General features: G+C 36.7%; 1 protein-coding gene and 1 pseudogene across 7 annotated transcripts in view; one reads left to right on the top strand and one right to left on the bottom strand.

Annotated features, from left to right (window-relative positions):
- Nucleotides 1–24,286, top strand: part of TASP1 (taspase, threonine aspartase, 1) — a 231,256-nt gene that overhangs the window by 36,507 nt on the left and 170,463 nt on the right. For all 7 annotated transcript variants that reach the window (XR_001360978.1, XR_001360977.1, XM_014535031.1 and 4 more), the window contains exons 5-6: nt 15,426–15,546; nt 22,173–22,257. Coding sequence is in view for 5 of the 7 variants with exons in the window: in XM_014535031.1 (XP_014390517.1) it covers nt 15,426–15,546; nt 22,173–22,257 (206 nt within the window). In the remaining 2 variants the exon portion in view is untranslated. The remainder of the gene's footprint in view (nt 1–15,425; nt 15,547–22,172; nt 22,258–24,286) is intronic.
- Nucleotides 17,784–19,244, bottom strand: LOC102260956 (annotated as a pseudogene).

The raw sequence follows: 24,286 nt of genomic DNA, 5'->3' as shown, positions 1-24,286 counted from the left end.
TATAATGGTGAATCAGTCTCTGCTATATGGGAACTGCAAGTTTCCTGTATTTTTAGATATAGCATGTTCATATCACATGAAGATAACTTCCCCTGGTAAGGTGCAAAGGTGCAGTTAACAACTGCTTGCAAACTGGATATTTAAATTGGATAATCTGTCTAGTTTCTTTCTGATCGTAGTCCCATAATAATGGTGAATCAGTCTCTGCTATATGGGAACTGCAAGTTTCCTGTATTTTTAGATATAGCATGTTCATATCACATGAAGATAACTTCCCCTGGAAATCATTTAAGGTGCAGTTAACAACTGCTTGCAAACTGGATATTTAAATTGGATAATCTGTCTAGTTTCTTTCTGATCTTGTTTTTGTAGTCCCATGATATCAGATACCATGACCTCCAGTTAGCTTCCATTGTGAAAATTCTGCTTTTTTAGGTCATTGTGTACCAAACATTAGGAGGAATCCAAAATCTTGTGATTCTCATGTTGCAGATATCTATTCTCCAATTAGTGAGTCATGGAGAACAAGGTTAACATAGTTAAAGAAAATTTACTACTAATGAAAAAAGGCTTATCATGTTTCGCTTTCATTTCATTGAGCATTTTTTTCAGCACTGGACAAAGGGCAGTATAATTGGTAAATTTACACCTTTAAGCCTTTCCCCTGTAAACTAAGAGAGGTGCAGATGGAAGGGCAAGGCCTGGATAAGCTAACTGTGATGTTCATAGGCAGGATACTTGAGTGGATTTCTGAGTTGGTTACCGTGTTACTGTTTCTTTGTTTACCCCCCACTTTTTCTTCCTCTAAATATTGTCCATCTGAATGGCATAATTTCTTCAAAATTTAATACTTGTTTAATTTTACGTGGTTATTGTCTTTATCTCAAAAGCATTAAAATTTGCACTGAGAATATAAGAGCTAACTTTTATAAAAACTATCTGGGATCTGGGATCTAATTTATAGATTGATTCTCATTATCCTTTAACTATTTTACCTGATTATCTCTTTGTCATATTTTGCATGTTATTTGAACGTTTATTTTCTCCCTCCCATATGACTATTTAAGTTTTGTATTCGGGTTACAATTCTTTTAAAAAGAATTTTACTCTAAACTACTAGCTCCAAAGAGAATGCTCTCTGTTAACATCTTGATAATTATAGTTTACCATTGCATAAAGTTGTAGGCGAAGTTGTGTATCAAGGTATTGAACCTGGGACCCTTAAGTACACAGGCGCTGATGCTCTAACCACTTACCACACTGTCCAGGGCTGAATCCACTACTTCTTAATGAAAAACATACCCCCCCCCCCCAAATAATCATTGATTTGCATATAATGTTTGTGGCTGCCTCTATGATGGTTATCCAGAAAGCTCTGTATGTCCTTTTACTAGTGCTTCGTTCACATTTTATTAATGTTTTTTTCAATTCATCTAATTTTTCTCCAGTAAAAGTTGAATTCTGGCTTTCAGAGTGGTTAATTTTTGTAGCGCTCATGGCTTATTTTGTGCTTTCTTATTCTCTACCTCCTCTGTGCTGTTGCTGATAGATGCCTTTATAAACCTCCTCATGAATGGGGTTTGCAGAGAAAGTGAAGGTAAACAGCTTATGAAGTTCATTTAGGTCGGAGTTTCTCCAGGTGAGGGCCATGGTCCCTCTGGATCAGGATCACTTGGGGTAGCTTGTTCAGAAAGATGAAGGTTCCCTATCTTCTCACATGGCCTAAATCACAGTCTTTGGGGATGGCAGTCTGGAAATTTTCATTGCTGATTATTTTTTAAAAACCTGATTATTTTTTATTTTTAGATAACTGTAGATTCACATGCAATTGTAAGAAATAATACAGAGAGAACCCTTGGAACTTGATCCCACAATGGTAACAGTTTTTAAAAAATTTGCAGTTAATCTTTTATTTAAAAAAATTACATGATAGTTTAAAAACTTTTGTCAAAGCAGAGTATACATATACAAAAATATACACATTTATTTTAAAGAGACAATTTCTTGAAATTTTCAGAGTGAACATAGCTGTGTGTAATCAGCCCCCTGATCAGGAAACAGAATATTGCCAGCCCCTAGAACAGCGGTTCTCAACCTGTGGGTCGCGACCCCTTTGGGGGTCAAATGACCCTTTCACAGGGGTCGCCTAAGACCATCGGAAAACACATATATAATTACATATTGTTTTTGTGATTAATCACTATGCTCTAATTATGTTCAATTTGTAACAATGAAATTGGGGGTCACCACAATATGAGGAACTGTATTAAAGGGTCACGGCATTAGGAAGGTTGAGAACCACTGCCCTAGAAGGTCCCTCATGCCCCCTCCACTCCCTCCAGGGTCATGCCTGTTCTGAAATGGAGTCATGGAGTATGTAATCTTCTGTATCTGCCTTTTTTGTTCATTAATTGAGGGGAAATATATAGAACACAAAATTAATCATTTTAAAGTAAGTAATTCAGTGGCATTTAAACATTCCTAATGTTATGCTACATCCACCTCTGTCTTGTTCTAAAACATTTTCACCTCTTTAAAGGTAACCCTGTACCCATTAAGCAGTTGCTCTCCATTCATTCCTCCTCCAACCCTTGGTGACCACCAATCTGCTTTCTCTCTCTATGGGTTTACCCATTCTGGAGATTTCATGCAAATTAAGTCACACAATATGTGATCTTTTGTGTCTCTGGCTTCTTTCAGTTAGCATGATGTTTTCAAGGTTCATCCACTTATTCCTTTTTGTGGGATATTATTCAACATTTTTCATGTATATACTATAATTTTCTTCATCCATTCATCTATTGGTGGACATTTGAGTTGTTTCCACTCTTGCTATTGGGAACAGTGTTGCTGTGAACATTCCAGTACAAGTATTTGTCTGAGTCAAATTTGTTGGGTTGTATGCTAATTTTATATTTAACTTTTTGTGAAACAACCATACTTTCTACAGGAGCTCAACCATTTTGCATTACCAACAGCAATGTACAAGGGTTACAGTTTCTCCACATTCTGCTAGCACTTGTTATTTTTGTGATTATAGCCAACCTTGTGTGGTTATGATTTTAATTTTTCTAATGACTAATGATGTTGAGCATCTTTCCCTGTGCTTGTTGTCCATTTGTATATCTTAAGAGAATTGTTGAAGTCTATTCAAGTCCATCCATTTTTTAAATTGGGTTGTTGTTATTGAAAGTTGTAGGAATTCTTCATATATTCTGGATACCGTATTACTATTGCATTTCCCCGTATTTCTGAATTTGTGTCAAAGTACACACTTAAAAGGGAAAATAAATGATAACTAACCCTGTGATCTTTTTATCTCTCCCTTATAGTCCTTTGACCATGCCCAGTACAAGAATGGTTTTTACTTTTTTAAATGGTTGAAAACCTGAAGTATTTACTTTGAAAAAAATTAGAATGTTCAAAGTAGGTTTGGAAAAAAATGGTTGAAAAATTTCATGACACTTGAAAGTTATATGAAATTCAAATTTCAGTGTTTATAAATGAAGTTTTATTGGAACATAGCCATGATCATTCATTTATGTATTTTTTCTGGCTGCTTTTACACTAAAATAGCAGACTTGAGTAGTTGTAGAATTTTCTGTGTGGCCTGCAAAGCCTGAACTATATAATATATCTGGCTCTTTATAGAAAAGACTTGCCTGGCACATAGATGTCCAATAAATATTTTTTGAATGAATGAATCTTGACCTATACCACCACAGAAGACTCTTAATTGGAAATCTTTCAACAATCCAGTTCTTGAAAATTTGAGCTTAACTGGCTACTAAACAAAAAAAAAAAATTCCTCAATGAGTTTTTGGCAGTACATTTTCATTGGCCTCCATTCATCCTGTAAATATTGAGAATTGATGATGAAATACCAGGGAATTTGTAATTCTTGGGATAGTATCTGGTAAGATAGCTATATTGTGCAAGTTTTACTAGTGTTAGTTTGAAAAAGGCTATAGCAACAGTGGAGTATACATTCCGTTTTTATTCTCTGTTGTAAAAAAATAAAAAAGATAGTTTGTTTCAAAGCTCTTTGTTTTTTTCCCTTTCCCATTAGCTTTACATCACTAAAGGTATCTGCTTATTAATAACAGTAATTCAATTACAGTTTGATTTTTTAGCCTACTTAATTTTGGATAAGAGACTATATTAAGACAAAGTTTTATTCTTCTATATTTTAATCATCTAATGATGTTTTTTGTTGAATTTGTACTTGAAAAACTGTGTGAATACTAATATATTAGTAATTTCCTATAAATGTCTAACTTAAAAATAGATTGTAAATTGGACAGACATAAATCTTTTTATATAAAAATAACTTTATAGTGTGCCAGTCTAGTTTTTCTACATTTGAAAACTAAATTGGTTGCATCTGTAAGAACTGTTAATAGAAGTCTCATAATAGATCTGCACCCCAAAGGTACAGTGTACCTTATACTCATAGCCTTGCAAATAGTTCTTTTATTTTAGGCTTTCAGCAATGGACATTAAATGGGTAATACAGATTGTGGTTTATAATGCAAGAGCAGTGCTTTGCAGATCTTTGCCTTGGCCTGTTGTTTCCAGATTTCATTAATAGGCAAGGGTTTCCGTGTCATGGTGGGCATGTAGCTCCTGACTTGCGTCTTCGCCTTCCTGCCCTCTCTGTGCTGGGTTAAGCAAAGGGATCTTACTTTTTATAGCTTTGTTTCTTCTGAAAGGTATGAATAAGCTTAAACAAGATTTTACTTTTAATAAAAACTAAAGATACTATTGCCTGAATTTATTTTATTTCTCTTGTTTTAATTGTGAAAAGATTGTATACTTAACACTCTATTACATTTTCCTGGCATTTCTCTATAGGAGTAACCTGTAAGAAACATCAGTTTGCTTAAAGAACTATTGTTCACAATGATTAATCTATTTATATCTAATTGCAGTTAACTCCTATTCATTCATTCTGCAAATATTTATTGAGTACCTACTGTGTGCCAAGCATTACTTTAGACATGGGTATATAGCACTTAAACTTACAGAATTTACAGTCTATGGAGAGAATAAGACAAACAAAAGTATATGTAATTTCAGGTAGTAAAAAGTGCTATAAAGAAGAATGAAATAGTAGAGAAAAGAAATTGGTTGGGGAAATGCTAGTTAGTAAGGGGAGGGCCCTCTGATAAGATGTCACTTAAGCAGAGACATGAACAGCATAAGGAAAAAAACCATGGTAAGATGTTGGGGAAGGGAGTTTTTGGTTAGAGAGAAAAGTATCCCAATGTCCCTTCTTATCACACTTATTCTTCTTTATAATACTTACTTCATTGGACAGCAGCTATTTATATATACACTAGAGGCCCAGTGCACGAAATTTGTGCATGCGGGCAGGGTCCCCTCAGCCCAGCCTGCACCCTCTTCAATCCGGGACATCCCTCTCACAATCCAGGACCGCTGGCTCCTAACTGCTCACCTGCCTGCCTGCCTGATCGCCCCTAACTGCACTTGAGAATTTATTCTATGTATGATGGGAAACTGTGGTAGGTTTTGGAATGAGAGTAATAGTGTCTGATAGGTTTTTAAAGTATTGTTGGCTTCTGATTGGGCATAATGATTACTAGTTGTATAAAATTATTCGGGTCAGAAGGTAACTATAGTTGAACATTTGAAAAGCTTATGCATATTATTTATAAGAATAAAGTTAGTATATAGAGTGACCGGTTTATATCAAGTGATAGATATGCTTTTTGTCAACTTTATTGAAGTACAATTTATATACAACAAAACTTGCCAATTTTAAGTGAGCAGTGTAATGAGTTTTGACAAATGTATACAATCATGTAACTACCAATACAGTCATGATGCATATAACATTTAATCACCGCAAAATTCCCTCATGTGCCTATCTGCCATTGATTCCCTTCTCTCACTGGCCCCTAATTACCACTCTGCTTTTTATAATAATTTGGCCTTTTCTAGAATTTGGTATAAATGAAATCAGAAATATGTGGTCTTTTGTGACTGACTTCTTTCACTTAGCATAATGATTTTGAAATTCATCCACATTGTTGGGTACGTTAGGATTTTGTTTCCTTTAATCCGGAGTAGTATTTCATTGTATTGTTACGTCACAATTCGTTTATCTGTTCACCAGTTGATGGGCATTTGGATTGTTTCCAGTGTTTGGCTGTTCTGATTAAAACTAATATGAGCATTTGAATAAAAGTCTTTATGCAGATATATACTTTCATTTTTCTTAGATAAATATTTAGGAGTACAATTGATGGATCTATGGTAAGTGTATGCTTAACTTTAAAGAAAACTGTCAAACTCTTTGCCATTTTCATTCTCACCATCAATGTAGGCTGAAGTTCCTTCACATTCTTGCCAATACTCAATATTGTCAGTCTATCTAATTTTAGCCATTTCAGTGGTTATGTAGTAGTATCTTGTGGTAGTAATTTGCATATCCCTAATGACTAATGGTATTATGCATTTTTTCATGTGTATTTTGCAATCTGTACATAAAATTGCCCATTAAAAACTTTGGATGGTTTGCTTTAATGAATTGTATGGATTTTGAATATATATGTACATATTCTGGATGCAAGTCCTTTATGTTTTGTTAAAATTTTCTTCTAGGCAGTGGTTTGATTTTTTTAAAAATAAACTTTATTTTAGAACAGTTTTAGATTTATAGAAAAATTGAGAAGATAGTGAAACCAATATTGTTTTGAGTCTGAAAAAAATTGAAGAATGAAGTCGCAGACAAAAACGATTAACAGAATCGAAGTTTATTGGGAGAAGCCAGTCCTAGAAAAGGTGTAACTGGGTTTCCAGGAACAGACTCGTGTCCAGAGCTTTCTTTTCATGTTATAGTCAGGAGTAGTTTAGCATCCAGGCTAATTAAAATCTAATAGTCTATGTGTGAAGGCCCACATGACCATAAGCCACGTGGGCACAGCGGATATCCTCCCCCACAACAGTAATCACAACAGTAATGTCAAGTATCCATTGTGTGCTGCCCTGGGAGAGAAAGGGATGGAGGGTACCCTTTTTGGGGTATATATGCTTGCCTCACTGCCTTGAGATTGGTTATCTGCACGCTGTCTGTCTTAGTAATATCCATACATTTTAAAGCTTATGTCTCTCCCACACATGACCTTCCTTCCCAGTCCAGTTGGGATGTCTTAATAACTTCTAGTTGGGTTCCCAATTCTATTTCCCTGCCCCCAGGGTCCTAATTCCTGACTACCTAGCTTCCTTTTGTCTCCTAAATAGTACAGAGAATTCCCGTGTACCTAAGACCTAATTTCCTGCTATTAACATTTTACATTAGTATGTACATTGTTTATAATTAATGAACCTATATTGACACATTATTATTAAAGTCCATACTTCATTAAGATTTCCTTAGTTTTTACCTAATGTAAAAGTCTTTTTTTTTGTTCCAAAGTGTTTTTCATCTTATTTTAGTTTTCATTTCTAGAAATTCAGTTTATTTTTTTAATACCTTTTCTTTCCTTCTTATCCTTATTTTTTCTTATACTTCCTTAAATATGTAGAGTATGTTCATATGAAAACTAGTTTAACATTGTTAGCTAACATTATAATTGTTTGCTAATTCTATCTGTGTCATTTCTGGGTGTCTCTCCATTGTTTGATCATTCTGGTTATGAGCCATATGTTTCTGATTATTTGCATGTCTCGTTATCTTTGGTCTTGTGCTAAATGTTGTGAAATTTATATTTTGGGGAGTTGGATATTGTAGTATTTCTTCAAATATTGTAGGACTTTGTTCTAGGACACTGTTGTTTAAGTCACTTCAATCCTTTTGAGGCCTTGCTTTAAATTCTTGTTAGTGCAGGTTTAGAGTAGCCTTCCTTCGGGCTCAACTTTCTTTTTTTCCTTTCTTTTTCTTAAATTTTATTTTATTGTTTAAAGTATTACAAATAGTAGTGCATATGTCTTCTTTTTTCCCCCCATTGACCTTCCCCAGGCCTCCCCTACCTCCCGGCACATGCCCTCATGAACAGTGCATCCAACTGACATTTCAACGTCTCTACCTGGTTATCCCATAAACAACTCTCACCATGTCCCAGACTGAACTCTTCTGTCGACTTCCTCTGCCCTTGCTCCTGTGGTCTCTCCCTCATCAGTCATCCAGACTATAACCTTGGGACTCATCCTTGAGTCCTCTCTCCCTGTGCTCTGCTTGCAAGCACAGCCTTACCATCTCTGGTTTCTATCTGTTCTCTCCATCCCAACTACTACTGTCTTATTTCAGACATGTGCCATCCCTTAGATCAGGGGTCCTCAAACTTTTTAAACAGGGGGCCAGTTCACTGTCCCTCAGACCGTTGGAGGGCCGGACTATAGTTTAAAAAAAAACTATGAACAAATTCCTATGCACACTGCACATATCTTATTTTGAAGTAAAAAAACAAAACGGGAACAAATACAATATTTGTATTTGCATGTGGCCCGCAGGCCGTAGTTTGAGGACCCCTGACATAAACAAACTGAGAGATAAAAACCATATAATCATATCCATTGATGCAGAAAAAGCATTTGACAAAATCCAACATCCTTTCTTGATAAAAACTCTCAGCAAGGTGGGAATAGAAGGATCATACCTCAACATAATAAAAGCCATATATGACAAACCCACAGCCAGCATCATACTCAATGGGCAAACACTAAAACCATTTCCCCTAAGAACAGGAACAAGACAGGGATGCCCACTCTCACCACTCCTGTTCGACATAGTACGAGAAGTACTAGCCATTGCGATGAGACAAGAAGAAGAAATAAAAGGCATCCAAATTGGAAAAGAAGAAGTAAAACTGTTTTTATTCGAAGATGACATGATATTGTACATAGAAAACCCCAAAGACTCCATCAAAAAACTACTAGACTTAATAAATGAATTCAGCAATGTAGCAGGATACAGAATTCACACCCAGAAGTCTATGGCTTTTCTGTACACCAATAATGAACTCACAGAAAGAGAAATTTAAAAAGTAATCCCATTTACTATTGCAACAAAAAAATTAAGATACCTAGAAATAAACTTAACCAAGTAGACAAAGGACCTGTACTCAGAAAATTTCAGGATGCTGAAAAAAGAGATAGAGGAAGATATGACCAAATGGAAGAATATGCCATGTTCATGGGTTGGTAGAATCAACATCATTAAAATGTCCATACTACCCAAAGCAATCTATAAATTCAATGCAATCCCCATTAAAATACCAATGGCATACTTCCAAGACGTAGAACAAATTCTCCAAAAATTTATCCGAAATAAAAAAAGACCCCGAATAGCGGGGCCCAACTCTTGAGGCATTACCTCCTAAGATTTTTCTGATACCCTCATCCCGGCTGATGGGACCATGATCTATTCTCACCTCTGTGTGAGCTCCAGAAATTATTTAGCTTACTAAAGTTTTGTAGATGTTCTTTCCTTGGCCTTGCTTGTTTTCTTACAAGTGTAATACTTTATTTAAAGACTAAGGGTCTCTGGAGCTCTCACCATGTAGCTTTCTTTTCTTTGTACCCTGTACTGCATATTCTAGCCTTCCTGGCCTCCTTGAACTCATAATGGTCTCCTCAGCTCTAGAAGAATATTGGCTCATCTTTGGGTTCCTCTTTCCTGTGCTATGGCCTAGAAAGTATCTCTAGAAATTATGTTGAAGTGTTTGATTTGTGTCTCTTCTCACATGATCAGAGTCCTGTGCTAGCAATTGAATGAAGTACATTTGTCTCATATATTTTGTCTGATTTTCTAGTTAGAACAAATATGATCCCTATTATGCCTTTAGTGTCAGAAGGACCAGTTTAGTAGGCATATCTTGAAGTTACAAATATATTTTGAAGTATGAGAAATGTTTTTGAACATTCTTCAACTTTCTTGCATACTGTTTCCTTATGTTTTACAAAAACGTCAAATTTAAACCATCATGCAAGAGCCATTTTCAGAATAACTTAGTTCAGCTTCTGATTTCTAATTGGATATTATGTTGAATTGAATTTTTAGAGCTGATTAGCTGATATATCCTATTTCAGAAATTGTTGAGATAGTGTATATGTTGTGATATATGTGTATTTTAGGAATTATTTAATATGGATGCTTTACATTTTCTAACATTTCAACTCCTTTATTATATACTTTGAAGAGATACATGATTAAGCAAGGGAAGTTATATAGATAGAATTAAAAAGACCTCTGGTAATTTACTTTGCTTACGATCTCTGTTATATGCCTATAGAGGCTTCTGATCTGGATTTTTATGCTTTTCAAAATATGAAATAATCCAGGCAAGAATTTAGTCTTCATCTGTTTAAAACCATAATTTTTCTTTAGTTGTGATCTCTTTCCCAAGATTTGTAACTGATTTAGCTAGAAATATTCACTTGGGAAGCCTTCTTAGAAGTCATTATGCCTAGTTATGCACACTCTTCTCTCCACCTTATAAATGCCTTTTCTTCCTAATGATTTTATTTTATTTGCCTCTGAAGTTTGTAAGTTCTGATTTTTTCCTCTCCTTCCTTTCTGTTCTCTCTGCTATCATTCCATACCAAGTCTCCTCCCTTTCTTTTTTATACAATATATGCACGTCAGTTTATATTTCTTTGACCAATATACTCATCTTGTCTTTCTCTTATACAGAAAAAGACAAGCTTCTTTTTCTGGCTTCCCAATGTTTTCCCATATATTAGTAAGTCCATATTCTCATGATTAGCATAGGGCAATCTCCATATTTGGCTCCTACCAAGCCTTTTTGTTGAGTAGTATCTTCTGTAGTTCTGACACTTTCCTATTGCTTCCATGTTGCTCACCTCATTTCCACCAACTGGAATTTTCTAGCCTTCTGGCTACTATTTGCTTTTGTTTAACATCCTTCTGTTAAACAAAAGTCTGCTGTTAACTTCTCTATCTCATAGTGGGCTATTTCATTTTGAGTACTGAAAATATTCATGACTGGTATCATTCATTTTCTATTTACTTATACAGCCCTCTTGTTATTTTCTACTCTGTTATCTTTTAAAATTCTGTGGACAATTAAGTTGTCTAACTGCATTAGGACAAAAGCCCTGGTCTCAAATCTCTGACTCCTTTGCTCAGATTATAGGCACATATTAAGAAGGTTTTAATGTTGTCAGTTTTTCTTGAATTGGTAGAAATCCAGGAAACTGGGGACATTTGAAGATGATTTGGGGCATTTGGTGATTTTTAGGTTGATCCAAATTATACTGGTTCTCTCAGTGATACTGGTCTCACCTTAGAACAGTTAATTTTCTGGATTGACTCCAATTTCTGGAATGTGAGGTAGAGTTGTTCATATGTTATGCTGGGGTAGGCCCTTCATTTATGCAGTGATTCTCTAAGTGTCAATCTAATCTCTTTCCCCTCCTCTCCCCTCCTTGTTTTAAAAAATGGAGTCTTTTGGGACTTTGTCCCCATAACATTTATTTTTATTGTAAGATTTTATATTATTACTAGAGGCCCGGTGCACGAAATTCGTGCACTGGGAGGGTGTGTGTGTGTGTGTGTGTAATCTGGGACCCCTTGGGGGATGTCTGACTGCTTGTTTAGGCCTGATCCCACAGGGAGTCAGACATCCCTCTCACAATCCAGGACTGCTGGCTCCTAACCACTCATCTGCCTGCCTGCCTGATTTCCCCTAACTGTTTCTGCCTGGAGACTTATCCCCCCCTAACCACTCCCCTGCCAGCCTGATCGACGCCTAACTGCTCCCCTGCTGGCCCGATCGCCCCTAACTGCCCTCCCCTGCCGGCCCAATTGCCCCCAACTGCCCTCTCCTGTCAGCCCGGTCGCCCCCAACAGCCCTCCCCTGCAGGCCCGGTCACCCCCAACTGCCCTCCCCTGCCGGCCCGGTCACCCCCAACTGCCCTCCCCTGCAGGCCCGGTCTCCCCCAACTGCCCTCCCCTGCTGGCTTGATCACTCCTAACTGCCCTCCCCTGCATTTTCCTAACCATCTGAAAATATAAAAACCATTCTTAGCTACTGGTGCAGGTTGAATTTGACTCAAGAGCAGGAGTTTGTCCTAATACTAAATGGCTCAAGAGCGGGAGTTAACTCTAATATGAGATGACCACTAACTGCTTTTTGTTTGTTTGTTTGTTTTTTAAAAAATATATTTTATTGATTTTTTTAAAGAAAGGAAGGGAGAGGGTTAGAGAGTTAGAAACATGGATGAGAGAGAAACATCAATCAGCTGCCTCCTGCACACCCCCTCCTGGGGATGTGCCCTCAACCAAGGTACATGCCCTTGACCGGAATCGAACCTGGGACCTTTCAGTCCACAGGCCGACATTCTATCCACTGAGCCAAACCGGTTAGGGCAAGATTTTATATTATTAGCTTTTTCACATATTCTCTTGTTGGAGATCATGTGATATGGTCTTCATATAATAAAACTAGTGGTATATATTTTTTAAAAACTGTATTCACTGTATTAGAAAAACAAGGTAGTGGGGTTTTTTTTTTTTTGTAACTTTATTGAATATTTAAACTTTATTTTTATTTTTGACACTATTACAAAAGTCCCCATTCCACCCCCTCTTTGCTCACCTCTACCCAGCCCCCACTACTCCTTCCCTCTGCCCATCACCACATTGTTACTTGCTTTTTGCCCAGTTCTAGCACTACCTTCCCTCTGGCTGTCACTGCACTCTTGTCTGTGTCTATGTGTCATGCATATATGTCTATTTATGTGTAGGTTTTGTGTAGACAATTCATTTCTCTTAGATACATACCTAGAAGTAGAATTGGTGGGTCAAATGGTAACTCTATTTAACTTTTTGAGGAACTTCCAGATGTTTTCCAAAGTGGCTAAACCATTTTACATTCCTACCAGCAATGCATGAGGGTTCTAGTTTCTTCATGTCCTTGCCAACACATCTGTCTTTCTGTTTCTTTTTGATGTTATTGTAAGTGGAATTGTGGGTGTGAAATAGTATTTTATTGTGGTTTTGATGTGCTTTTCACTGATGACTAATGTTGTCAAGCATCTTTTTATGTGCTTATTGGCTATTTACATAGCTTCTTTGGAGAAATGTCTGTTTACATCTTTTGCCCATTTAAAAATTCAGATATTTTTTCATTTTAAAGTTGTAGAATTTTTTTATATATATATCCTGGATACAAATATCTTATGAGATAAACGATTTGGAGTTTTTCCCCACCTTTTTTTAGGGTGTACTTTGAAACATGAAGTTAATGTTGATGATCCAGTTTACTTAATTTTTTCCTTTGTTGCTTGTGCTTTTGGTGCCATGTAACATTTGCTCTTCATTTTCTTTGAAGGATTTTATAGTTTTAGCTCTTTCATTTAGGTCTTTGATCTCTTTGATTTAATTTTTGTCTATGGTGTGAGATAGTCTAACTTCATTCTCTTGCATATGGATATGTAATTGTCCCAGCACCATTTATGTTGATAGTTTCTTTATTGCATTGTTGTGGCATCCTGTTGAATTGACCATAAATGGGAGGCCTCTGTCTGGACTCTCAGTTCTATTGCATTGATGTATCTGTTTACCCTTAGCGGTATGTCTGTATCAAACTGTCTTGATTACTGTAGTTATGTATAGTAAGTTATAAAATCTAGAAGTGTGTTAGCCTTACTGTTTTGTTTCTCTTCTCAAGATTGTTTTGCCTATTCTGAATCCCTTGCATTTCCATATGAATTTTAGGATTAGTTTGCCAATTTCTGCAAATAAAAAAGGCTGGTAGGATTTGATAAGGGATTGTTTTGATTCAGATCAATTTGGGGACTATTACATCCTAAAGATATTAAGCCTTCTTGTCTATGTACATGGCTGTCCTTCCATGCTGGAGGTTAAAGCCAACAGCAGTTAGCATATTAATGCAAAAAGAAAACATTGTAAGGCCAATGGACTTTGATATTCAGCAGGGCTGAAAATCAGCATAATATTGCCCTGTTGTGGGCTCAGTGGCTCAAGGCAATTTCCTTACCTGATAATCCTTACATTGTTTACCAAACTCTACTTTTGATCTGCCTGTATGCCTTGCTGAAGGGCAAATGTATATTCAAGTAAATAAATAGTGGACCAGGCCAGAAGTTGTCTCTCTCTTCGAGAAAGAGGCTCCACCTGGCCCCAAATGCCTTCTAAATTCATATTTCTTGTATAGCATATTCATTTGTGCATCGGCCCCTCCTTCGGACCCTGAACCTAGCCTTGAAAGTCATGGCACTTCCATTTGCTTAGGTCTTTTTTTAATCCTCACCTTAGGATATATTTTTATCGATTTTTAGAGAGAGGAAGGGACAGAGAGAGAGAAGAACATTGATGTGAGAGAGAAACATCAATCCATTGCCTCCCTTACTCGCCACAACCAGGGATTAAACCCGCAACCTAGGTATGTACCCTGACCAGGAATTGAACCCACAATTTTTTGGTGAATGGGACACTCCAACTAACTAAGCCATCCACCAAGGCAGGTCTTTAATTTTTTCAACATGCTTTGTAGTTCTCAGTGTACAGGTTTTATACTTCTTTTGTTAAATTTATTCATAAATATTCTTTTTGCTGTTTTTATTAAGTGGAATTGTTTTCTTAATTTGATTTTTGGATTTTTCATTGCTAGTGTGTAGAAATAAAATTGAGTTTTGTTTGATCTTATATCTTACAGCCTTGTTGAACTTATCAGTTTTAATAGTTTTTTAGTGGAGTCCTGATAATTTTTTTGTATATAAGATCATTTCATCTTCAAATAGAGGTAGATAACTTTACTTCTTCCTTTCCAATATAGATTCTCTTTACTTTTCTTTTTTTGCCTAGACTCCTGTCCAGAATATCTGGTATAATGTTGAATAGAAGTGGTGAGAGTGAACATTGTTGTACTGTATGTATTGTTCCTGATCTTAGGGGAAAGCATTCTGTCTTTCACTATTAATTATGCTGCTAGTGCTCCAGTTTTTGTAGGTATCCTTTATTGTATTAGGAAAGTTCCCTTCTATTTTTACTTTGTTGAATGGTTTGTTTTTTCATGAAAGGATGTTGGATTTTTGTCAAATTCTTTTTCTGTGTTGAGATGATCATGGTGTTTTGTTTTTGGTTTTTGTTCCTTTATTAACATGGTGAATTACATTGATATTAAACCAAACTTGCTTTCTGGGATCCCTCTTTTTCATGGTATATAATCCTTTGTTGCAATTGGTTTGCTAGTATTTCCTTGAGGATTTTTGGTGACAATATTCATAAGGTATATTGGTCTGTAGTTTTCTTTCCTTATGATGCATTTGTTTTGTTCTGTAATCACAGTAGTATTGCTATCATATAATGAGTTGGGAAGCATTCTTTCCCTTTCTAGTTCATGGAACAGTTTATGAAGGATTGATATTAAATCTTCAAGACTAAAGGTATTTTAATTTTTGTTTTTATCTTTTAGGATTCTCCTTTTACAAATGCAGGAATGGGATCTAATCTAAATCTCCTGGGTGAAATTGAATGTGATGCCAGCATAATGGATGGAAAATCCTTAAATTTTGGAGCTGTTGGAGCATTGAGTGGTATGTGGACACTGTAACACACTATCTTTGTTCTTTATAAAACTATGAATATTACCATTCCATGGCATCTAAAGACCTAGTCCAGTTTTTTCCACCGTTCTTAATTGGAATAATGTTAAAAACAAACTTAAAAAAATTTTTTTACTAAATTTAAAACATGAAATTTTAGCTGTATATAGTCTTTGTTAGAGTTTGATCATTCTCCATCCCCTCAAGAGATTATAGACATTTCGAATGTGTTAGCATATTCTCTTACTTTTATAATTATTTGAAATAATAATTTTATAATTACTTGAAATAATGTATTTTTGTTGTTAACAAACTCAAATGACATACAAGAATACCTCAGAAATATTGTGGGTTCTGTTCCAGACCACCTCTATAAAGTGAATATCCCAAAAAAGTATCACATGAAGTTTTTGTGTATATTAGAGTTAAAAAAAAAAAATAGGCTCCCTTGGAATTTCTATACACACAATTATATCACCTGTGAATCATGGCAGGTTTGCTTTTTTGTTTCCAACGTTTAAATGTTTATTTATTTTTTTCTTGCATTATTATACTGCTATGACATCCAGGGCAATGTTGAATATAAGTGGTAATAGTGTACATCCTTGCTTTTTTCCTGATTTTAGAGCAAGAGCATTAAATATTTCACCATTTTGTATGCTGCTAGTTGTAGGATTTTCATAGATGCTCTTTATCATATTGAGAAAGTTCCCTTCTAATCTTAGTTTGCTGATAGTTATTATAAATGGGTATTGAATATCATTAAGTGCTTTTCTGCATCTACTGAGATATGAATTTTCTTCTTTATTTTGTTAAGGGAAACTTATGTTCCCTGCTTGGCATAAAATCTTCTTGGTCATAAGTTTTTATTTTTTATATTTTGCTGATGTTCAAGATTTTTGACATTTATGTCCGCATAATAGGCTTTAATTTTTCTTTCTTATAATATTCTTTTCAGGTTTTGGAATCATGGTATGGCTGGCCTCATAAAATGAGCTAAGGATTTTTTTTTCTCTCTGATCTTTGAAAGAGTTTGTGTATGATTGGAATGATTTCTTTTTAATTGTTTGGAGAAATTCATTAGTTATTCTAAATTAGTAGTAGAGTTTTTGTGGGAAGTTTTTAAAAAAGGGATCCAATTTCTTTAACAGTTATAAGACTATATTTTCTTTTTCTCCTGTGTGTTTTTTCAAGGAATTTGTCTTATATAAGTGTTCAAATTTCTTAGCCTAAAGACTTTTTTTGTTAGCTTTCATTATTTATTTCTAGTCTTTAATTTCACTGTGGTCCTAAAACATACTCTGTAAGATTCCAAGCCCTTAAAGCCTTTTGAGACTTGCTTTATGGCCCAGATTATGATGTGTTTTTGATAAATGGTCCATGTGAACTTGAAAAGAGTATGTATCTTATAGTTGTTGGGTGCATGTTCTACTTGTCAGGTCTATTTGATTATTTATTTATTCCAATATTCTATATTCTTTCTGATTTGTGTGATAAGAAATGGTATTTCAATTAGGTTTTATTTTCTTTTATTGTAAAATTTTATTGGTATTTAATAAAGTTTCACATGTTTAAAGGCCATTAACATTTTTCTGTGAACTGTTTATACCTCTTGTGTGGCTTGCCTTTTAAAACTCTATAATGTGCTTTATGATATTGGAATTTAAAATTTTTATTTGTCAAACTTATTTCTCTGTTGTGGATTTTGTATTTTGCATTTGTAAGGTTTCTCTCTCATAATTATGAGTTTGGTCACCTATATTTTCTTCTAATATGTGCATAATATATTTTTATTTAAGTCTTTTTTGTTTTTATTTGTTTGTTTTAAAATTTCAACCATTAATGGCATTTTATTTAGGACAGTGATGGCGAACCTTTTGAGCTCGGCGTGTCAGCATTTTGAAAAACCCTAACTTAACTCTGGTGCCGTGTCACATATAGAAATTTTTTTATATTTGCAACCATAGTAAAACAAAGACTTATATTTTTGATATTTATTTTATATATTTAAATGCCATTTAACAAAGAAAAATCAATAAAAAAAATGAGTTCGCGTGTCACCTCTGACACGCGTGTCATAGGTTCGCCATCACTGATTTAGGAAGTTTCTATGTATCACACAGGTATTAACTTCCTCTCATAACCCCCCTAAAAATACAGAAAGATTAAAAAACAGGAAAAGCCCTTAACATATAAAATTTCAGTTTCTCTAAAGTCTTAGGTTAAAAAAGAAAAAGGTAGTGGCACTTCTCCTTTATGAGAAGAATTCAGTCTTTTCTTAGGCTCACTACAGATTTCTACTCCTTCCTGGAAAAAAAATGGTCAACGCTTCTGCTTCCTTTTAGTAAATTCATTTCTTGATTATTACACATTAGCATTCCCCACTTGACACCTTCTTAGACACTTGATTGTTGGATGCATTTCTCATTTGGCAAACATCCAGTGTGGCTTTGCGTGGGATGTCTAAGTGTCAGGAACAGCAGTGTTGATGTTCTGCTTTTGAGGGGGAAATATATATAGCGACGCAGACATTCCCAGGAAGAACAAATGTAGGCGACTGAAAAGGGTGTGCACAGAGTGCAGAGGGCTGACAGGCACTGCGTGGTTTGAATTCTGTGGCCGTCAGCCACCGAAGACTGTAGTGCAGGCCAGAATATAAATCTTCGCAGAAAGAAGTTTGGTTGGACACTGAAATGGCAGAGCTGGCTTCATGTTGTTCCAAGGGTATCCAACAGATGCACACAAAAAGCAGTATGGGTCGTCTGCAGTGAGCAGTAGTCTGTGTGTGATCATGTATGGGCAGTTCTGGAAATGTTCTGTTAACGAGGCTCAGGGAGAAGGGACAAGAAGCATCCTATTAAAATACACTTCCACCTCTAACCTAAGCTCCCAGGCCTCCTTGGCTCTGTGATTCACAAGGCCAAAATTAAGTTCAAAGTGTGTCACCTAGGTCACCTGCAAACTGGTTCACTGGGCCATTTCAGAAGACCTGGCGAGCAGCAAGACTACCCAGAAGGTTATGCCTTGATGATCTTCACATCCTCCACAGGGCGGTCCTGGGAGTTTGTTTCCACCATTCCTACTCGATTCACCATTCCTATACCCTGGCACACGCGGCCAAAAATGGTGTGTTTGCCATCAAGCCACTGGGTGGGAGCTAGGGTCACAAAGAACTGGCTGCCGTTGGTGTCTGGCCCTGCATTGGCCATTGCAAGAATTCCAGCCCCCGTGAATTTCAAGTCTGGATGAAACTCATCTTCAAACTGCTTGCCATAGATAGATGCACCACCTCGACCTGTTGGGTCACCTCCCTGGACCATGAAGGCTTTGATGATTCTGTGGAATTTGGTGCCATTGTAGTAACCTCGACGAGCCAACTCAGCAAAGTTCTTGCAGGTCTTTGGAGCATGCTTCCAGTACAGCTCCAGCACGATGGTCCCCATGCTGGTCTCCAAGTAGACTTTGGGCGGCTGCCAGGAGTCGGGGGTGGGGGTGGGGGGGAATAGCCGCCATAGGGAGCCGGCGGAATCTTTCCCCAGCGGTTGCCACTTCCTGCGTCGATTCGCCGGGGACCCGCTGGTGCAGGGCACACTTCCGGTCCCCGCGGTTCAACCCTGCGATGCCAAGGTTTGAAGAGTTGAGAAAAGGAAGAGGAAGGACACCACCTCCAAAGCCAGGAGACTGGGGTGCGAGGCCTATTTAACTCTTTTTCCTCCTGCACACTCCCTACTGGGGATGTGCCCACAACCAAGGTACATGCCCTTGACTGGAATCAAACCTGGGACCCTTGAGTCCGCAGGCAGACGCTCTATCCACTGAGCCAAACCGGTTAGGGCGAGGCCTATTTAACTCTTAAATGCATTATTTATTTTTCTGAAATGACCAACTAATTGTCCCTACATAATTTATTGAATAAGAACAATAATAATTACCATTTATTAGATAACTATTGCATAATGTGCATTTTTCTCCAGTAGTTTATATATATTAAGTCATTTAGTTCTCACAATAACATGAGGTCAGTACTTTTCCCCCTATTTTACAGATGAGAAAACTGAGACACAGGAGAAGTTTAGTAACTTGTCCATGGTTACTGTATCAGTCTGGGTTCAACTAGGAGACAGAAACTACCCAATAGTTTAAACAGGAGAGGTTTAATATAAAGAATTATTCAACAGTGATAAGAGAGTAACTCTATAAAGATGGAAAGAAAACTCAAAGTGTATTCTAGGACAGAAGAATACTGAAGTAGGGATTAACTTGGAAGGGAATTCAGACCTTGTTGTAGAAGGTATGGTTGCAGCCCACTGTCAGGCGGAGAAGTTGCTGGCCATTGTCTCTGTGAGAGCAGGAACAATCTTGGGTGGCTCAGGTGAGCTTGGCCTGGTGGGTGGACACACAGAGGTCAGGAAGCCATGGTAACTAAACCTCTGTTGCACAGGATAGCAATTGGGCTTTTGGCTCATTAGATAGTCAACCAGGTGGAGCATTTTGCCATGTGTGCCTGTTGGGCTGAGGAGAAGATGAGGGGATCAGTGACTTGAGCTGGGTGCAGCCCTATTCTTTCTGGGGCTGTCAGCTATGCTGCCATGGCCTGAATCAAGAGCTGGGGAAAACATGTGGCGGCCAAATGCTGGAGAAAACTGTACCCTGCAGTCACTTAGCACTGGAGACTACCATGTGGGCCAAATAGTGGAGAAAAACTGGTATTCTCCAGGAGCTGGACAGCAAGCCACCCTTTCCTCCTGCAGTGTGTCTCCAGTGCCCTCTACTGACAAAGTATATCAGTGTGCCAGCTGGCAAAGGAAACATTTAAAGGGCCCTTTTCCATTTTTACAGATCAGGCAACAAAGGATGAATTGGTAGCTGAGAACCAATAAATTGATAGCTGGTACAGTAGTAAAATAGTTGGATCTCCAGCACTCTATGTGTTCTTTCTGCCTCTCATATGTACCCTATCTGTGCCCTACTCATTTGAAAACTATCTGTATCACATATTAAATATCCAAATTAATGTGTGTCTGTGTCTGAAGTTTAGCTTTATTCTATTCAATTGATATACTTGTCTATTTTGTACTCAAACCACACTCTTTTCATTAGAATAGTTTTTAATGAAAATGATCTCATTGGGTGAAGTCTTAATTTTTCCCCCAAAGTTTTCTCTTTCTAATGAATTTAAGAGTCAGCTTGGCATACTTCAGAAATTTTTTGAAGTTTTGAATTAATAGAGAATTTGTAAGTTACTTTGGTAATTGTTAATGTCTACAATATTGAATCATTTATCCAGAAATATATTTAAGAGCTCAGAGACCTGAGCTTTTCCAATCTTTGGTATTTTATACATTTTTTTGTGTGACAGTTTTTTTTTTAATGTCAATATGGTGGTCTTAATTGTAATTTTTATAGCTGCTTTATATCCCACTGCTGATTTTTTATTTGCATTAGTAGTGTCCTGAGAGGCATCATAGCTCAGTGGTTTAGGGCATAGTCTCTGGCATTAGCTGCCTCTGTTAAAATCTCAGCACTAATCTTGGGCAGGTGAGTTAACCCTCTGTGAAAATGTTTCCTCAGTAATGAGATAGGGCTCATAGGGTATTTATGTGAAAGGTTGAAGGGATCAATTAAGTAATCTGATTACATTTAAGGGATTGGCACTAGGTCTGACACATATTAGATACTGAGTTACTGTCACTGTCTTCTGTCCTTATCATTGTCATATTTGTTGTTGTCATTGTCATCCTGATATAATGTTTTCACACTAATACTTACTGCCATCATTCTTCCCAGATAAGTGCCCATTTTCCACTTTTCACATTCTGTTTTCCTCCTGGAAACAATCTGAATCATACTTTAGGTTACAATCTGAACTATACTTTAGATCACAATCTTGTATATACTTGGTCTATTCTCCCTACCCTTACCTAGTTTGAAGGACTTCCTCTATATTCAGTCCTTTTTACAGGTGAGATTTAAAATATTTGGCCATTAATTTTCCTCCCCAATTAAATTTGAAGCTGTTTGTAATCATGCTTATTTTTAAAATAGTTTTATTGATTTTCAGAGAGAGAGGGAGAGAGAGGGAGAGAGAAAGAGAAACATCAATGTAAGGGCAGAAAATCAGTTGGCTGCACGCCCCCCACCAGTACCAAGCCCACAACCCGGACATGTGCCCAGATGGGAAATGGAACCGGCAACCTTTTGGTGCATGGGACTATGTCCAACCAACCAAGCCAAGCTGGCCAGGGCAATTCTTTAGAGGAAATATATGGTTTTGATTGTAGATGTCACATTTTCAGTTTATTTTTCTATTCTGTTATTCTGAAATCTATTAAAAAGGAACCTAATTTAAATATGTATTATTTCAAATTCAGTTTTTGCTGCTGTAGCATATGACAAAACACGAGAAGGTATGTTTTATATTTGTTCTTGAATTTACTAGGTATTCATGTATTTGTTGATTTGATCTGTATTGTTTATGATAATTAATGGCTTTTATTAATATATAAAAGGAGAGTTTTCCAAGATATTTAAAACTTGTGTTTATTGAAATTGCCACAAAACTGAGTGGGAAAGTTGAAGACTTTTTTACTTCATTTTCTGCTAATTTTATTTTATAGGAATCAAGAACCCAGTCTCAGTTGCGAACAGACTCTTGTGTGAAGGGCAGAAGGGCAAGCTCTCTGCTGGCCGGATTCCTCCCTGGTAACCACTTTGTTCTGCCTGACTTTCCCTGGGTCTTTGGTCTTTGGTGCATGCAGTGTTTGAAGGCTATTTTTATCCACAGAAGGTTGATGCTGTTGGTTGTACACCAGCGGTAGCTTGCCTTTGAGTTGAAGACTCACTTTGTTCTGTGATCTTTGTACACTTGATAGAACTCCGGATGGAATAGAATATTGTGGATTAAAGCAGAAAAGAGATCAGAGTTATTTTTGGTTTTGTAGTTGATTATAGGGATGTTTTTGCTGTTACTAAGTACTCAACTGGGGTCTTTTTATTATGAAACTTTAAAAGTGTCTTGCACATTCTAGTCCAGAGTCTAAACTAATTGTTAATCTTGAGGAGTTCTTAGAAAAAAAGTACTTAATTTTTCTCATCTGCAGAAACACATTGTGACACTAAGATTAGTCAGATCACATCTCTTCTCCAGCATTAACATACAATTCTCATTAAAAACACTTTGAACTTTTCAAATAGTTATAAGAGTAGAGAGAATGTTGTAAAGTGCCCTCATGAACCTGTCATCCAGCTCCAATAATTAACAATGCTTTTGCTCTTCATCTCTTTAATGCATATATTTTTTCTCCTAGCATTTTAAAGCAAATCCTTGACATCCTATTTTACCCTCAGATAGTTCTGTAAATTTGTTTGCAAAGCATAACCACCATCCTGTTAGCATGTCTAACATTATTAACAAATATGCCTCAATGCTGTCTCATACTCAGTATGTGTTCAGCAGAAATATTTTTAATATTTGTTTTCAATAAAACAAGGGTCAGGGAAAGCAATCTCTAATATGTGTTTCATTATTTCCATCATGTTTAAGAAGTATACAGTTAAGAAAAAGACAATCAAAATTCTAAAAATTAATAAAGGATACAAATAGACAACTTATAGAAAAGAAAATATTGATGACATATAAATACATGAAAAGGTGCTCAATCATATATGAATCAAGGAATTGTGAATTAAAATGATATGATATTTTCACCTTATTTAAAGTAGTAAAATTAACTAATAAGACTAATTAGACTAATTATAAGACTAATATCCAGTCTTGTTGAGGGTGTGGAAAAATAGGATTTTTGTGTTACTAGTGCTGGTGGGAACATAGATTGATAAAGCTACCTGAGAGACATTTTGACATTATTGATTAATGTAAAAAATGACAGTGCACATACTGCTTGCTCCAGCAATTACACCTTAAGACAGAACACCTTCACATGTACACAGGAAGGCTTGTGCAGCAAAAGAGGGCTACAGCAATGTGGCTTGTGTATAAAACTATACACAACCTAGGTGTCCATCAATGGCTAAGTAAACTATTTTCTGGTTGTATTATTAACTATGTAGCATAAATGAAACAGAGACACATTTGTATATAGTAACATGCATAGATCTCTAAGTTGCTGAATGTGTTCAGTTTAGTTTATGTTTCCTTAAAAAGTTACAAAATAATGTAATGAATACCTGTTTCCTACCACCCAGGTTAGGGAATAAAATATTACCAAAGATTTGAAGCTGAAGCTTTCTAATGGGATCCTTATCCTTCCCTTTGTCTGTCCTGTACTTTTACCCTGACCCCCATCTCTATCCCTGCCCCTGCCCCTAGGTAACAGTTGTCTTGAATGAAGCTTTTCTCTTTCTAATTTGTTCCTTCATAGAATCACAATACGTATAAAAGTATAATTTTCCAAGGATGGATACACACACACACACACACACACACACACACACACACACACACACACTAGAGGCCCGGTGCACAAAATTTTTGCATTCGGAGGGTGTCCCTCAGCCCGGCCTGCGCCCTCACGCAGTCTGGGACCCCTCACTTCTTACTGCCCACCAGCTCGCTGCTCCTTACCACTATGCTTCCTGCTTCTCCCACCACTGCCACTGGGCTTGCCAGCCATGAGCCTGGCTTCTGGCTGAGTGGCGCTCCCCCTGTGGGAGCACACTAGCCAGTAGAGGGCAGCTCCTGCATTGAGCGTCTGCCCCCTGGTGGTCAGTG

The sequence above is a fragment of the Myotis brandtii genome, unplaced genomic scaffold (genome assembly GCF_000412655.1).
Source record: "Myotis brandtii unplaced genomic scaffold, ASM41265v1 scaffold137, whole genome shotgun sequence".
Taxonomy (NCBI): Eukaryota; Metazoa; Chordata; class Mammalia; order Chiroptera; family Vespertilionidae; genus Myotis; species Myotis brandtii.
The sequence above is the reverse complement of the archived record's forward strand: the minus strand, read 5'-3'. Positions and strand labels throughout refer to the sequence as shown.